General features: G+C 39.1%; 1 protein-coding gene across 1 annotated transcript in view; it reads left to right on the forward strand.

Moving 5' to 3' along the window:
- The window catches only part of LOC138589382 (immunoglobulin-like and fibronectin type III domain-containing protein 1), a 29,532-nt gene extending 12,221 nt beyond the window's left edge, over positions 1 to 17,311 (forward strand). Inside the window, exons 3-26 of the mRNA XM_069659645.1 lie at positions 1,717 to 1,776; positions 3,242 to 3,364; positions 3,518 to 3,657; positions 3,799 to 3,898; positions 4,126 to 4,168; positions 4,290 to 4,467; positions 4,768 to 4,924; positions 5,106 to 5,381; positions 5,521 to 5,958; positions 7,317 to 7,418; positions 7,572 to 7,712; positions 8,557 to 8,673; positions 9,027 to 9,151; positions 10,094 to 10,235; positions 10,354 to 10,647; positions 11,225 to 11,521; positions 13,971 to 14,150; positions 14,238 to 14,366; positions 14,466 to 14,774; positions 15,487 to 15,572; positions 16,244 to 16,436; positions 16,519 to 16,815; positions 16,895 to 17,221; positions 17,307 to 17,311. Of these exons, the coding sequence (XP_069515746.1) occupies positions 1,717 to 1,776; positions 3,242 to 3,364; positions 3,518 to 3,657; positions 3,799 to 3,898; positions 4,126 to 4,168; positions 4,290 to 4,467; positions 4,768 to 4,924; positions 5,106 to 5,381; positions 5,521 to 5,958; positions 7,317 to 7,418; positions 7,572 to 7,712; positions 8,557 to 8,673; positions 9,027 to 9,151; positions 10,094 to 10,235; positions 10,354 to 10,647; positions 11,225 to 11,521; positions 13,971 to 14,150; positions 14,238 to 14,366; positions 14,466 to 14,774; positions 15,487 to 15,572; positions 16,244 to 16,436; positions 16,519 to 16,815; positions 16,895 to 17,221; positions 17,307 to 17,311 (4,259 nt within the window). The remainder of the gene's footprint in view (positions 1 to 1,716; positions 1,777 to 3,241; positions 3,365 to 3,517; positions 3,658 to 3,798; positions 3,899 to 4,125; positions 4,169 to 4,289; positions 4,468 to 4,767; positions 4,925 to 5,105; positions 5,382 to 5,520; positions 5,959 to 7,316; positions 7,419 to 7,571; positions 7,713 to 8,556; positions 8,674 to 9,026; positions 9,152 to 10,093; positions 10,236 to 10,353; positions 10,648 to 11,224; positions 11,522 to 13,970; positions 14,151 to 14,237; positions 14,367 to 14,465; positions 14,775 to 15,486; positions 15,573 to 16,243; positions 16,437 to 16,518; positions 16,816 to 16,894; positions 17,222 to 17,306) is intronic.
- Positions 17,312 to 17,667: the final 356 nt, after the last annotated feature.

Genomic DNA, 17,667 nt, shown 5'->3' on the forward strand with positions numbered 1-17,667 from the left:
ATTTTGTAAATGCATCCAAAGGGCACCTCAGAGAACATGTAAAATGATTTCAACAAGGTTTTCCCTAAAGCTGGTGAACTGCATAGCGGGTTGAACAACTGTTTTTCTCGCTGTATCCCTGTTGGAAAATAGAGTCTGTTAATTACCCACCCAATCTCGAAAAGCACTAACAAGGCTGAAGTCATAATAAGCGGTTGCCCTTTTCATCTTGTTCCACATGTAAGCCTCAAGGCATGCAGACAGGCATGGGTACATACAGGCATGTTTTATGTCCAAGCATGTTCACTTAATTGAAGTATTTAAAACTTCTAGAGCTCAAAATACACAGTTTACTTTCAGCCGCCTGAATGTGCTCTCAATTAAAACGTTGTTTAACTTTGTAAGAGGTTTTTCAGTGTGTATTATAATACTATCTTATAATACTAGCCCTTTTCACGATCTGAAAAAAATCAATATTCTTTTAGCAAAAGAACTGCAAAGCAAGAAAAACAGACTTTTAAAGAAAATACTGTACATTGTAAAGAATCAAAGATGTTGGGTGTTATTATTGGTACTAATGGTTATGTTTGCATTGTTTGCAGGTCACTCTTTTGAGGGTCAACTCTCGCCAAAATGTGGAAAGGTGGAAAGAGGAGACAATGTACAGTACCGCCATCAACTGCTTTTTTTACTTATTCCTGTTCAATTCTCACTTATTTTATGTGTAATGAAGTGTCCTGGTGTCAATCTATTACAAACATAAAGTAGTTCCAAACAGACTGAAGTAAAGAGTGTCAGAGAATGTCCTGAAAATGACCAGTAACATGTCTTCTGAGATTAAGACAGTGTATAATGTGTGCTGTGTTATTAGTTTGCGATCCATTTTCTCACTGGACAAGATTTAGACACAAATGGCAACCAGCCAGTGAACATAGTGGAGCATTTAGCTGCTAAAGAGCAAGATATTTCCCTCAGGCAGTAGTGGAGACTGAAAGAAGAGCTAAGCTTCATCAACTTAAAGGTGATAACATGTCCACGTTGTGTTAAAAACGTCATTCCGCTGCCCCCAAGTGGCCAAAAGCCTATATTGCGATTTAAAAACACTACTTTGAAATCTATCATGTTAACAGTCCAAATGGCATCTTTCAAAAGCAATAAAACACAAGAGCATTCACTCCAACCACAGAATGTACAGTGTATCAACTTACTTGCAGATAATTTATGTTAATTCATGAGAGAATTCATGTTAAGTATGCAAGTTGGAGTTTGCCCAACTGGCAGGCATTTTAACAGCCAGTTGATTAAAGGTCTTCTCTCTCAGGCTTCAGTGATAAACTGAGGATGAGAAGAAAACATCCCTGGATTAAGGTTGCCTGCCTACTGCCCTTCATTGTGACCCTGTCAGCGCTTCAGTTTATTCAGGCCTCTATGAGCTTTCATATTATGCCTGACTGGATCTTATCTTCCAGCCTCTCTTCACTCCTTATTTTGGTCTCACTAAATTTCTTCTCACCCTTTGTTTTTTGTTTATTGCTCTCTCTCGCTATCCATCCATCAATCCATCCAACTGTCACATACACGCAAAACTAAAGGAAAACAGTTGCTATACTTATATAATCATTTCCAAAGATATAAGAAATTCCTTCAAGACATATCCTGTATGCTCTATATATGGCACCTAAAGCAACAGCATCCACATGTGTTTGTAACTGACTGACTGTAATCTCTTCCACACAGGCTTCTCCCTCGTTCATCAATACATTCAACATTTTAATGAGGTGTCTGGCAACAAGACAGGTGAAATCAAAGAGCTGTTTATTTTCTGTTAGACACATAACGTTTTTCAGGTCCCCATGCACTAGAGTAATGTTTGAACACAATGTTGATCTACATCCATTATTATGAATAATGGATAAAGATTGAATAATACATTAGGTATTATTGAAAACTGCGTCTGCCTGTGACCTGCCTGTCATTGTGTTAATAACCTGAAATATCTATTTGCTATCTTAAATCAGACCCCTTCAGTTACGCTATTGACTGGGTGGCGGTTCTCCTATTTCAGTCCTTGCCTTAACAATCATTAATCCCTGGATTAATGCTGTTCCTCATTGACTCCTGTTTGATCCTTTAATCTCTGCACAACTAAAGCCTCATAAGAAATGTCCATCTGCAAAACAGGTAGGCAGATAATCACTGTGTGAATTTCATGCTCTGCTGTTTGAAATGCCAGAATGAATTAATGCTTCGTGTATTTATTCAACTTTATAATCCATTGATTATTCCAACTGATGTTAATAAGCAATGAATTGGAAGACTTGGTGGACACCTATACTGAGCACAACAGCGAACATTCAGCTTTCATCGTTTGAAGTAACTAAAACAGGATAGGAATATACAATATGATACATTCAGCTTGTAGGTCCTTTTTTCAGCACATCTGAGAGACACTAATGTGTCTGTCAACACACACCAACACTAACAAACACACACAAGTAGGGATGCTCGATATTGGATTTTTTGCCGATATCCGATATGCCGATATTTTACAACTCATTTAGGCGATTACCGATACCGATACCAATATTTTTTTCCCGCACACCTAATTGCAGAGCGTACAGTATAATGGTGATACTCTTATCACATTTGTTACACAGTCGGGGTGATGGGTCTTGAGATGGTTAATCAAGTTTGTAGTGTTGAAAGACTTTGCCTTGGCTCCTCCTCGCATCACCGAAGCTGAGCAGTCATTCCAAATAGCAGTTTTGCTGTCTATTTCAGACACTTTGAAAAACTTCCACACCACGGACATTTTGGCTTCTAACTCTCCGAATGCTGCAGGTAGACACACGTGACGTCATCATGCTGCGCCGCGCAGGTCTTCTTCGCGCCAGGGACATTGCGCCGAGGTCAGGGATTTAATCAAGTATGCAGCAGCCCATTATTTTATCGGTTAATTATATCCGATAGTTCGTTTTTAAGCCAATATTGGCCGATACCGATAATGTGCCGATAATATCGTGCATCCCTACACACAAGGCATCAGTGGGAATGTGTTTGACATTCCAGACAAAAAGGAAATCTCTTGAGTTAAAGCAAACGCATCACTTCCCTCACGAATGCAATATGTATTTGAAGTCTTGAAGTCTTGAAGTCTTATTGTGCTGAACTGATTTTTTGGTTTGTTTTGATTTCTAACGTTAATGCTCTTGTGATTAACTCATGTTTTATTTTAATTATGCTTTTTGCTGAATTTGTTTAGCTGCGATCCGGAGAAGATCTAAGACTCCTGGAGTCATGATCACACAGTATGTGGTGAACTTGCCAGAGGGGAAAACCACTCCAGATTTCCAGTCCAAACCAATTCCAGTAGAAGTTAAAGAAGGTGGGTTTCATGAACAGAGCCGTAAAACTGACTTGTACAGTTATATTTTGTCAAATATGATGCATGATAATAGTGACAACAACTGAAACAATGGAAACTTGATTGGTCTGGTTTTAAAGCACTATACCTTTAATATTACTATTTATTATTTAGGACAATTAGCAGTATTCAAGGCAGTAGTGACAGGGGATCCCAAGCCAGAGGTGACATGGAGAAGAACTAAAGGGAATATTTTGGACAAGAAGAAATTTCTGAGTAAATATGACGAAGAAACTGGAGAGCATATATTAGAGGTAAGTGACCAAATTATTTGATGTAATGTAAAAACGTTTGACAGCTGAGGCTGGGTTTTTAAAAGCCCGGTAAACTCAGTACTGTAACAACAATGTCTGCATCTGAAAACTTGCCATGTCACATGTTATATGTAATTCTAGATTTACAAAGTGTCTGTTGAGGAAACAGATACATACAAGTGTTCTGCCGTGAACGAATTTGGCAAAGCTGTCTGCACAACAACATTAAATCTGACTGAGGGTAAGAGTTATTCCCACAATGCAGTTCTAAACATTGTTTTGATTGTGAATGTCAGTGAAGTTTATAACTGAAGTGTCAGTTATAAAGCCTCGCAGGAATTGACATTTTCATTGATGCATTTTCTCACTCCGACGAGCAGTTTTTGTTGTTATTGCAGTTTTCCCTAAAGCTTTATCTGAATTCAAATGTAAAGTATAGTTGTTAAAAACAAACTTTGCTGCTTTCAGCTCCGACAAATCCATCAGATTTTAGAAGATTGCTACGGAGAAGGTAAAAGCACAAACATCATGATAGGGATGTTTAAATACGTAACCAGATATTTCTATACATGTGTGAAATTTGTCATTAATTCTAAAACATGAGAGATTTAATGTTTGTCTTATACCATTAGCAAAGCGGAAAACAAAACAGCAGATGGGGAAACTGATGAGAGATTCTGGGACGCGATGCTGAATGCGGACAGGAGAGACTACGAGCGAATCTGTGCCGAGTTTGGTGTGTCAGACTTACAATCAATCATGAAGAAACTGGCAGCGAAGAAAAAGGAGAGAAGACAAAAAAATAGTACGGTATGAAAACTGTCTGTTCTTTAAGTAGATGCAATCATCCTAAGATGCTATGATGGATTCTAATTTTACTATTGACGTCAGAATTATTCACCAAACCTAAGATGTTGTTATTTCTAATAGTCTATCTCTCTGTTAAAATTAGAGGAATAACATTTAAAATATTCACTCTTGAATAATTTTGCTAATTTTACACAAAATATATATCCATTTGCATTGCTAATTTAATCTCAATGATTGTGACATTATCTTTCCATAGTGTGAAGTTTTATTTTGTCTTTAACTCCTCTGTGTGCTTGGCAGGATGGCGGTATACCATATGATGAAGATGCAACAGAGACACTTGGAACAAAGAGTGCTGGGAGGACAAAGCGTTTTAGCATCAATGGTCCGATGCAAAAGGATACAGGGCAAAATCAGGTGGATGAAGAGGTCAACCGCATCTTTACAGAGTTAAAACGTAGGTTTAAAAAGGAACGATGGTTGGGATCGGAAGTTCTTCTTAATGCTAAATTACTACTTATGTGAAAGATGACTGTAGTTGGTTTCAGTTTTTATGAATATTTGTATAACTATAACTTATGTGTAACAAACTTAATAGATGGCTCTGGTTCACTGACTTCTTTGTGTTGCTTTTACAGTTTCCAAACTGGACTTTGTTATCAGAATTCAGGAAATTAACGCTGAGGAAAATGACGATGCCCTCTTTGAGTGTGTCTTGACACACCCGCTACCCAGGATCTCATGGATGGGCAAGGGCAGCAAGCTAGAGGATGGGGAGAAATACAGCATATCCGTGTCAGACCACCAACTGATCCACAGCCTGCTGATCAAGGACTGCGAGCTGCTGGACAAAGGCATCTATTCAGTTGTGGCTGGCAATGCGACCTGCAGTGCCTGGCTGGTTGTAGAAGGTAGCCTTACTTTATAACGTACCAATAATCAACCTGTTAATGAGCGCTGAAATGATACCTATTTCTGACACTATACATTATGAGTGATGATAATTCAAATATATGTGAGTTATGTGTGATGTATGGTGTATCCTTTAAACAGAGCGTGATCCTGCATCTGCTGGGAAGAAGACAGTTCGTAGGAGCACCTTGGCTGGTGGAGCACGGATCGACCTTGAGAAAGTGGCCAAAGAGCAACAGATGAAAAACCAAGAAGAGATGGAGAAGATTTTAGCAGCTGTTAAAGCAAAATACGAGGAAGGGCAACTGATAGAAGATATATTAAAGACATTAACTGCTAGTGGAAGAGATGGTGAAATAAGTGAAGTCACTGGACCAGGTAAAAAAGGAGGAGCGATGGAGGCCAAGCCAAAAGGAAAGAAAGGAAAAGTAAAGTTCAAAATCACAAAGGAAGATGGCACAGTGGAAGAATTTGATGAATCAGGATGTTTAACAGACACAGAAGGGTACCTGATAGTAGATGATCCAAAGAACGAGACATACGACAGATCTGGTCAAGAGGATTTTGACAAGGTAACAGGTAAAGTCGATCGATGCAGAACAATGCATTTTCACCATAAGCACTGCAAAACTGGTGTTTATGATGTAAACATGCAGACTTCTTCTTAGTTCTTATGACAGCTGCTATAACATGGATGTTGAATTTTTATGCTTGAGTTACCAAAAAGTGCCCTTTTATCTTCCTATCTTTATTTTGCTTTTGAACAGTGACCACACTGTATATCTTGTCTCCAGCCCTTCTTAAGGCTCAATCCAACTTAGGGATGTGCATTTGGATTTTTTGTTTTACCGGTTAACCAACATACTTAACAGTTAATAACCGGTTAACCAACAAGATTAAAATGTACCTTTTGGATGTGATAAAAGTCTTCTTAAGAACGAACAGCCAAAGACCAACAACAAGCTCTCCATTTATGTATGCTCATTCTGATGCACGCGCTCCCTAATACTCGCAGAAACACACACACACACTCACACATGCAACTAAGTGGTAAATCTATGGTTATCCTCAGACATAACTACCTGTGGCACCGATGATCATGCCCACAGATATTAATACACTGTCCAGTGTCCATTTTATGAATGCATGTGAGCATACAGCCATGTGATCCAGCAGCAACAATAAGTAAATAAACAGCCAATCGTTTTAAATACTTAATGAGTTACGCTGTTGTGCCTCGTGCGTAAATGTTTCGTTTCTGCTCAAAAACAGTCAAATGTTAACAACAGGCTATGGAAACTTAAAATAAAAAGGCCAGGCCTTCACCAGTCCTTATAATGTAGGAGACAGTTTGTCTACTGGTTTTGGCAAAGAAATAGCAACATGTCGACATGCTGTGGGGTTAGTCTGGTGCGCACTATGTTGACTGTGAGACCCACAGCAGAGAATACCTGCTCAGACTGTCCCAGGAGCAGAGATATGCAGCAAAGCTTTGTTTTTTCATTTAATAGTTTTACTGCTAGTTTAATTTGGCTCTCCTCTCAGACTCAGGTCACCAAATGACAACAAAACATGTTTCCCAAATATGAATATTTAGAAAAGACAAAATGGTATTTAGCCATTTAACTGGTAGGTAATACTGGTAGTTTTAACCAGTTAAAACGGTCGGTTAATGGTTAACCGTTTAAAGTGCACATCCCTAATCCAACTCTATTAATAAAAAGTATATGGCAATTAAGGAGGACAATTTAAAGACTAACAATAAGGACTTCCCTGACAATAAGGACTTCCCTGAATCTGCCAAAAAATGGTTGTGAAAAGACATAGAAATTGGCAATATGTACTGCTCTTTTCAAAGCTTGTTTTTGTTCAGTTAACATCCAGATGTGAACAATTTTTTTATGCTGAGTTTAACTAGATCAAATTATTTCCTACAGGTGAAAATGAAGAGGCTGATTCTGATGGAAATAAAGATTCTACTGGGTCTGCAAGACGCCAGAAGCAAAAAAAGAAGGCCCAGCGGAAACAACGCACATCTGGTAAGAGAAATGTAAATAAATGTGTAGTTAGCATTCGAACCACTGCTAACCTTGTTATGTAGTTTTAAATGTTAGTTGAAGTCAACCAATAGTGTAGTGAACTAATTGAAAACCCACTGAGTGTGTACGACAAAGTCTGTGACTGTAACACAGATCCAAATGAACCTGAAAGTGAAAACGAACTGGAAAGTGAATATGAAGGAAGCGACAGTGACGAGTACGAGGACTCTACCGGCCAGGTGAAACGTTCAAGGAGGTCGAAGAAAGGTCAACAGTCCCAGAGAGCAGTCAATGGTAAGAGACCACAAGTGGGGATTCACTGAATGAGGGTGTAGTACAGGTTAATGGCCAGAACCTTTTTTTGATCCTTTGCTTCTTGAAGCAGCTCATATTGTCCCTCAGCTTGTTCTCTTATGAGTAGTCGAGTTCATGTTTTGTATTGGCAGAAATAGTTGTTCTGGCTTCATCCGCATTGTTTGTCTGTATTTAAGCATGCTTCTGTAGTGTGACTTGATTTTTGTTGAATTAGCCCCACATACTGTAAAACTATTGCTGTAAACATTTCGTGCACCTTCTGAGACTGTTATTTAGTAATTTACTGTGTATTTGGCTTTTTACAAAAGGTGAAATTGTAGGTCCTGAAGACCAGAATGAGTGTGAAGATGCTGAAGATGTAAATGGCTCTGATAAACATTCAAGGCGTAAAACTCAAGGCCCGCTGATAGAAGATACAGTGGTTGGTAAGTAACCTGAAAGATGTGACTAAATCAGAAGAAGGGGCCTTAGTATTTGTTGATTTAGTAATCATATAAGCATAAATTGAATATTTTCCATAATAGGCTACTTAACACAACACTAGATAACAGCAGTTTTTATTTTGCAGGTAATACCCATTTATTCACAAGCTCATATTGTCCCTCAGCTTGTTCTCTTATGAGTAGCCGAGTTCATGTTTTGTATTGGCAGAAATAGTTGTTCTGGCTTCACCCGCATTGTTTGTCTGTTTTTAAGTATGCTTCTGTAGTGTGACTTGATTTTTGTTGAATTAGCCCCACATACTGTAAAACTATTACTGTTTTAGTGCACCTTCTGAGACTGTTATTTAGCAATTAACAGTGTATTTGGCTTTTTAAAAAAGGTGAAATTGAAGATCCTGAAGACCAAAATGAGTGTGAAGATGCTGAAGATGCAAATGGCTCTGTCAAACATTCAAGGCGTAAAAGACAAGGCCCGCTGATAGAAGATACAGTGATTGGTAAGTAACCTGAAAGATGTGACTAAATCAGAAGAAGGGGCCTTAGTATTTGTTGATTCAGTAATCATGTAAGCGTTAACTGAATATTTTCGATAATAGGCTACTTAACACACTACTTAACTCTCTCAGGTAATACCCATTTATGCACAATTATCTTTGCATGTTTATAAAGTTGCTCTGTATTGCATGCTGATTTGTTATTTGAACAAAGCAGGGAGCCTCTTAGCAGAACTAAGCAGCACAGCCAAATTGTTTAGTTTTCATTTTCTATCTAACATGTGGGTTCCTGACAGTTCATATCCTTTCCTTTTAAATTATCATAATGCCTAAGTGTTCACTGTTGTAATTAATAGATCCAGGGGTTCAGTTCATCTGTGGTTTGTCTGATGTCAGCGCTATCATCCATGAGACTGCCGAGTTAACATGTAAGCTCAGCAGTGAAGACTGTGACGGAGTCTGGTTCAGAGACGGCAAAAAGGTTAGTCGTAAAGGTCAAACTCATCATTTTCTGGGGCTCTGTGGCCATGCCTGTCAAGAAAGTGCAAAACAGTAGCCTGGAGATCCAAAGCCGCTTCTGCACAGTAGTTTTTTTCATTTGGTCCCAGGGAAAAATTATTGTTGCCATTTAGTCATGGCAGATTTTGGATTTTGTTAGTGTTTTTATTTGAATTTTATATTCTTTTTTTAATACTTCATTTAATAGCCATTGTGTAGCTGGATTACAAAAGGTATCAAATAGATTTATCATTTATCTGGGGACGTTTTGATTCTACTGGGTCAGTCACTGAACAGTTTTGGTGACTGCACCTGGCATTATCATCCCTACATGGACCCACATAGGGAAATCAAATTCCTGCAGCTCTCCACTGCATCAATGGTGATGTATCTTGGTGTCACAAAGGGAAAACCATGCCAAAGTGTTAATGAGCAGTATTAATCCAGACTGTAACTAGACTTCTGTTACTGACAAACAGAGTAATAGTTCAAGGATAGGAACCGCATGAGCCCTAAACTGCAGAGATAAGAAGTATGGCTCAAGTTCGACACAGCTCTGTTACACTTAAGGAAATATAGAGAGAAAAATCTGTATTAAAACAGTGACGCCTACATGTATTGTAATGGTTTAAATAGGCATTATCACTTACTGATGGTGACTGGAAATTACAGCAGGTCTCACACATTATATGTACATTTGTGTGTTAAACATTTGGCAGACATTAAGATACTTTAGGCTTCTTTGGGACAAAACATCAGCTACTATCATCGGCGGATGCCACCTTATTTGGCGATGGGCCGATGTCTGTCAACACGGTCGATATCGGCCGATTCCAATGTTCAGCAGATGCATCAGTGCATCTCTACTTAAAATTATTGCTGTTCAGTTTGTTTATTTTCAATTGTTTGCCTCTTGTCTTCACAGATCTCCCCAGATGACAATTTCACTGTCAGTAAGGATGGTGCAATACATAAATTAGTCATCATAAGCTGCAAGGAAGAGCACTCTGGGAAATACCGTTTTGAGGCAGACGGTCGTAAAACAGAGGCGATGATCAACGTCAAAGGTTTGAACATTTCTAATAATGACAATGATCATTTTGATATTATAGCAATACTTGAAAATGTACTTGAAAATAAATACCATATTAACACAAAAGATTACCCTAACTTGCCGTCTTTTAGATCCCCCAAGGTTTGACCCTGAAGACCTCAGTGCATTCACTGAGCCTGTGACGGTGAAAGTTGGGCACAACGGCATCTTCAAAATGCATTTTGTTGGCCATGAGCCCATAAAAATTCGGTGGTACAAAGAGGGAGACGAGCTCCAAGTTGACAACAATACAAGGATAGAGAAATCTGCGAGTCACAGCCGCTTGCTCCTGACCAGGTGCCAAAGGAAAGACACAGGAGAGATCAAGATAAAGCTCAAGAATGAACACGGCTTCATTGAGGCAATTTCACAGCTAATTGTGCTTGGTGAGTGAATGAAGGACAATGCAGCAATTCAATACAGGTTAATCTGTTATCACTCTTTTCATCAGCTCTTCATGTAACACAACAATACAGATAACAGACAATTCCTCCTTCAAGATAATTCTAATCATTATAGATGCCAAAGGATGTGATTTGTTAAGCAAGCCGTGTTGTCTCAAAACAGTAGTGTTCTGAAATGTCTCAAAGATCATCCACATAATGTTAAAAAAATGTTTTCTCTATTGTGTGAAAAGGGTGTCACATGCCATCTGTGCCTGGACAAATTGTGTTACTTATTATAAAGATGCAGCTCTCACACTAAAATACAACTTGCTAAGAAAAATCTAATTTGTATTTTGCTCTACCTGAAGCAAAATCCCAGTTTATGACTACAAGTTAAAGATTTGGTTTGCAAATACATTTCAGAAGAAAGTTTTTGTGTTTAAATCCCTGCTACATCTGACATGGCTGTGAGCATCACTACTGTCGCACATTACCAACACCGTCTCTCCATGGAAATACTTTCTAGGAAGTTGAGAAGGGATTTGAAATTTAAATAACACTTTCTTTGATGTTTCAGACAAACCCACTGCACCTCAGGGTCCTGCAGAGGTAACAGAGAACTCAGCTATGTGTATTGAATTTAGATGGAGGCCTCCAAAGGATGATGGTGGCTCACCAGTGATTAACTACATTCTGGAGCGACAGCAAGCGGGGCGAAACACCTGGAAGAAATTAGGGGAAATCCCAGGTGTGCCCAGCTACCGAGACACAGATGTGGACCATGGTCGGAAATATTGTTACCGTATCCGCGCAATAAATGCTGAGGGTACAAGTGATGTGATGGAGACTGATGAAATGCAAGCCGGCACGCTAGGTTAGTCTAACTACTTCCTGTGTGACATCTCTTAGACAGTTTGTCCCACCCACAGGGACACTATTAAAGATAAACTGCTCCTACTGAGCAATCACTTTCCGTTTAAAGTCAAAGTCATCAATGAATATGAAGCTGATGACAATGACTGTACCTTTCCCAATGACAAGTCACATGGCAAATCAATGAGGATTTATAAACTACAGTCATTTTCATTGCCCAAAAACACAGCAGAGACCACAACCTTTGACCACTCTCCTAGGTAATTGTTAAAACACCTTGCAAGCCAAAATCTCAGTCAAAAGATAGATCTTATTTCTGTCTGTAGATCTAAAAAAAAATCTATTATTTTCAGTTTTTTTTCTTTTACGAATCTGTCACACACACATATTGAAGACGCAAAATGGCACAAGGTCACAACAAGCAAAGGCCCTGTACAAGGAAGCAGTACAACACACAAGTGAAACGAAGTACATAACATAAGCAGCAGCACAATGCAAAAAAAGCAACTTACTTTTGATGTCTTCTTGAAAAGAACTCCAATTCCCAGTCAGTGTGCTGTATAAAGTCTCCATTTAGGCAATTAGTCCCACCAGTCTTGATCCAACAGAAATGATGGCTGGAGTTGAAGTGTGAAAAAGTCCTGTCCACGGGCTCCATCCAGGTAATCTTGAGAAGCTGTTGCTGGTGGACAGTAACAGTAAAATTAGGTTTGGATATCAGACAAACTATACTGCTGCTATCACCAGTATTTTATCTCTTATACCCACCTACATACCCATCTATCTGGCCATTAACAAACAGAAGATTCCAATGCAAAACCAGGGGTGGAAAACTTTTTCCCATTACACTGTTAGAATTTATTAATTATGGACGACGCACTAACTGATTATGTATTTACCATTGATATAGCCTATTAGCTGTAAGTTCTTAATAATTTTGTGCAGTAAAGGAAGTTATTGCTTTAACAATGTGGCTGCCATAGCCATGATAATAACCGTTACTAAACATTTAAGCTAGCAAAATGAAAACCGTTTGGTTTTTGTAGTTATAACTTAAGGGCAATGATTAAAACCGATGTTAACAAACTGTAGATAAGAAAAGAGAACAAATTGGGAAGTAAACACTGGCTGTGTTCAGTGTAATAACCGTTAAGACTTATGCACTAACGTTTAGCCAAATAATATAGCTGAGGTTACCTGACGTGACGTTGACAGCTAATTTCCATTAAGCGTCCATTTTATGATGCGTCACTTTGATAAATCCCACAGGTCGTTTTGCAACTCTTACCACTATTTTAAAGACAATTCCCGGTTCCTCAAGACGGTTATATCCACCACTAAGGAAAATAACTCGAGTGCTTGTAAATTAAGAAGATTTCTAACTTATTTCCGAAGTTGTGACTCTGACTGGCTTCAACAGCCAACCAGTGCAGAGCGTTTCTATCAGGTGGGCGTGGCTCAACTATGAAAAAAATGCAGATGTGACGTATGATGATTAATTAAGGGCGTATTTTAAAAGTTTAAAAAAACATGCAGAAACTGGAGGAAATGTATTTTAAATATGGCCTGACATCCAAATTGGAAGGGCGAAGTTTTTGCTTCTAAACTGTGAAAGCTTCTCCTCAAGACTCAGATTTAGCTGCAAATTTCGATTTGACATAATACTTTCTTTTAACCAAACTGAGGGCCTACATTTTTCAGACCAGGAAAAGCACAGGTGTTACTAATTACATGGCCCTGTTTGTGAGTCACGAGGGATCCTAAATGGAGTTCAGCCAGCATTTACTTGTTTCTACAACTGTGCTTTTTTCTATTATGACATGGAAATATGTCAAAGTGACCTATTTGATCATCAGTTGAATCAGAGTCATTACTGCCCCCTGCTGTTCTCCATTATCCATTGTACTTCCCAGGTTGCTGCAGGTCTGTACTCAGTTCTCTCTTAAGCAAATGTATCACAGAACTTGTGAAGAATGAGAGTAAATACCAGTCATGTCAGTATATATGTCTCATCTGTCTATGACTGAAGTAAGGCTATGGATATTATTATTATTATCATTATTGACTTGATAGTGGTTATTTTCTGACTCAAGAAATCAGTTAGAAGATTAATCATTTCATTCATTAAAAGAAGAATAATAATTATTATGTTTTAATTTTAGCTGTAGCCTCCTTTGGCTACGTAAGACATACACTCACCATAGGAGGGAAAAACAATGCAAAACACAGAATATAGCTGTTTTCAAAGCACTTTGCTTCATTTGTAATGTGTCAACAATATAACTGAATTCTTAAACTGATGTACAGTACCTTATTGGTAGATTAGCATCCATCGATAGTACATTGCAACTGGGCTAAGAAGAGTCTCAACCTGCAAAAGAAATGTTCATTTTCTTTGATCTCTCGGGACAAGCTGTAACAAAAATGTTATTTGTTTCTGCATGCTGCAGCTTTTCCAGGTCCTACAGCACCTCCAAAGGTGGTCAGCGCCTATATCGACTGCATCAACCTTTCCTGGGATTCACCGAGTAACAAAGGAGGTTCTCGTATCCTGGGATATATTTTAGAGAAACGCAAAAAGGGGAGTAATCTATGGACTGTCGTGAACGCCTTGGATGAACTAATAAAAGGTCTGACCTTTAATATGACTTATATATAACAGAATTGGAAACAACTGAGGATGATTTGTTGTCACTGTTTCTCTGTAATGCTTGCAGAAAAGAAATATGCAGTGAAAGATGTTGTGGCAGGTATGGAGTACGAGTTCAGAGTGACTGCCATAAACCTGTCGGGAGCTGGTGAATTCAGCAGCCCATCAGAGTTTGTGTTTGCACGGGATCCTAAGAGTAAGTGCAACACTCGGCAAACAACAGTAGGGATATTCAAATAAATATTGTACAATATAATTTTAATATTTCATCTTGACTTTTAACTTTGTACCTCAGAGCCTCCTGGTAAAGTTATAAGCCTGAAGGTGACAGAAACCTCTTACACCCACATAGTCCTGACTTGGACCAAACCCGAGGATAAACCAGGAATACAGGATGAAGCAAAGGGATATTTTGTTGAGATCCGGCCTGCCGAGGACATTGAATGGTCCCGCTGTAATACCACCCCTCTCATCACCACTTCCTTCAGTGTGAAAGGCCTGAAATCCATGGCCATGTACTGGCTGAGAGTGATTGCAAGTAATGATGGAGGAGAGAGTGTTCCTGAGGAGCTTGCCAACTATGTCCTTGCAATGCCTTCGCCTGGTATGTCGATTCTTCTCAGTAGTTTAACAAAATAATATGTTGCTGGTTAGCTGCAGCTATGCATTAACATTTTCAATCAATCTATCAAACTTTATTTATACTCCAGAGATCACTGAGGGAAGAACCTCATCTGCAATGACAATGACTCAATTACTAAAGCAAGTAAAAGAAAAGCGTAAAAGATCTGTGAGGTATAGGTTAGACAATATCACAATCAGCAAAATAAAGTCTTTTAGAATTATCTGAGCAGGGCAGATGGTATAAAATGACGTAAAAGTTTGTTGACTTTGATTTGACGTTGATGTTGGGCTGTCAAAATGTACGTCTGGCTGACGTCAAAATCTGAAGTTGGTTTGATGCCAGTATCTGGCGTTGGGCTGACGTCAAAATCCGGCGCTGGGCTGTGGTCAGGACTCATGTCGGATTTTGTCTTCAAATGAAAGTCAGGTTTTGACATCAGCCCAACGTCAGGTACTGATGTCAGCCCCAACATCAGGTACTGCCGTCAGCCCAAAGTCAGATTTTGACGTCAACCCAACTTCACTTCTTGACATCAGCCCAACGTCAGATTTTATTTTTCTTTACTAAATTGCAAATAATTTATCTTTACTCATAAAATGAGTAAAGATAAATGTGTGTTCCACTATGTAACAAACTCCTTAGGTTAAATATTGTCCGAATCTCTTTACACTGTTTGTCCTCATTATCCTAGTGAGGCCAAAGTTCACAAACCACAAGATGAAGAGTTTTGTGGTGGTGAGGGCAGGAAACTCTGTCAGGATCACAGTCAACTTTGAGGTGAGATTTATACTTTAATTTTAATTCTTGGTAACATAAAGATACATCCTGAGATATGTGTGGAAACAGAATTTATAGCTTTAATTCTGTATTTGTTAACATCTTAAATAATTATGGTTTTCTTCACAATTCGTTCCACCTTTCTACTTTTAGTTAAATTGTCTCAACAAATTGTAACTTCAGAGCTGAACAACATCAGAGTGTATTCTTTTTCCTTCCTGCTATCACATCAGTGTTAATCAAGGTTTTGATGTTTCCAAAGGAACCCCTGTGATTAACTTCCTTCTATACATTTGTTTAGCCATCAGACTGTGAGTTCTTCACACCTAAGACCACTGTATGAGCCTCGAGAAGCTAGCTTGAACCCTCTTGTTAGTTTGGTCCCCCAGACACACCCCTCTGAGAATGACACCGTAGCTTCTTTCATCTTGGTTGTGTATTGCCCTTTGTTGCTCGATTTCAATAAGCATAGCCCTTTTGGTTAGCCCTTTGTTTACTGTGACCCAAGATATATAATCTGACTAGAGCTGACTCTAGTCAGAGAGGTTTTCTACAACTTGCTGTGATGATCTCTCTCCACTGCGCAGTGAATAAAACTCATCTGAACCAGCCACTGAATTGGACCTGAAGATTATTAATTTCTTCTACATATGTAATGTCCTCTTTTACAGGCCTCTCCACGGCCTAAAATCATCTGGTTAAAGGATAATGTGCCAGTCACAAAGCGAGTTACAATCAGTAACTCTGACGGCACATCCCAGCTGCTGATTCCCTCCTCTGAGCGCTCTGATTCTGGCATCTACTCCATTTTGGTTAAAAATCTTGCAGGACAGGAGACATTCAGTACAGAGGTCAGGGTCACAGGTAAAGCAGAAATTAAGATGTGTTTAGGTATAAAAAAGGGATGTGTCAGTGGTTCAGCCAGTAAAACTGACTGTTGTTACAGATGATCCAAAGCCTCCTGGACCGGTGGAGCTAGAGGAACACGTCCCTGGCACAGTCACAGTAATCTGGCAGCCTTCTCCAGATGAGAAGCGAGATGACAGACTCCACTACACAGTGTCCAAACTGGACTCTACCAAACGCACATGGACCATAGTGGCGGACAGACTCTTTAATAACAAGTTCACAGTCTGCAACATCATGCTCGGGAGGGAATATAATTTCCGGATCTACGCCAAAAACGACATGGGCGTATCTGCACCCTCGGAGTCTCCGACCTGGGGGATGGAGAGGAAGAAAGGTGGGTTTGTGCATCTCAAACAACCTCAAAACCCCAAAAGTCAGAAACATATAATCTTATCATGTCTTCTGTCTTGTAGAAAAGTTTGTAGTGAACATACCGACCAGAGAGGACTGTGATTTGCGATGTGCTCCAACCTTCATTGTGCCTTTGAAACTTCACAATGCACCCAAAGGCTATGAATGCTACATGAGCTGTGCTGTGAAGGGAAATCCAAAACCTCGAATCACGTGGTATCGTAATCACATCAGCCTCAACACTAATGCCAACTATTACATCTCTGATACCTGTGGAGTTTGCTCCATGCTGATTCTCCGCGTGGGCCCCAAAGACATGGGCGAGTACACCATCAGTGCAGAGAACGGCCTCGGGCGGGCTGAGTGCTCCACCGTGCTCAGTGTCACAGGTGAGGGAGAAACACACCTGCACTAACATACGTTTCAAAGAACATACTTAATGATGCTTATCTGTTTTCTCTTTTTTACATACAGAATGAAGAAACTTGGAGGCAGTATTCATTTTATATATCGACAACATCGTGTTTGATTTGAAGTGGTTGAGCTGCTTGGATGTAATACAGCAAACAGAAAGAGATTGGATATTATATCTAGTGGACTGCTACTGAAAATAAATAAGAATAATAACATCTCAATGATAACTATATTCTTTATTTGATTTTTGTACTGCGTGTTATTGGGTCAAACCAAATACTCAGCGCGTATCATACTGATAGACAGGCACGTGCACAGATAGGACCCAAGGGCGCCGAGCCCCTGCCCTTCGAAAGTGCCCTTAATTTAAAAAATAATTATAATAATTTACATTCTATCAAATATAAAGACAGAAATGTAA

Source organism: Semicossyphus pulcher, unplaced genomic scaffold (genome assembly GCF_022749685.1).
Source record: "Semicossyphus pulcher isolate SPU_LCO1_2020_fin unplaced genomic scaffold, fSemPul1.0.p SCAF_13, whole genome shotgun sequence".
NCBI classification, from domain to species: Eukaryota; Metazoa; Chordata; class Actinopteri; order Labriformes; family Labridae; genus Semicossyphus; species Semicossyphus pulcher.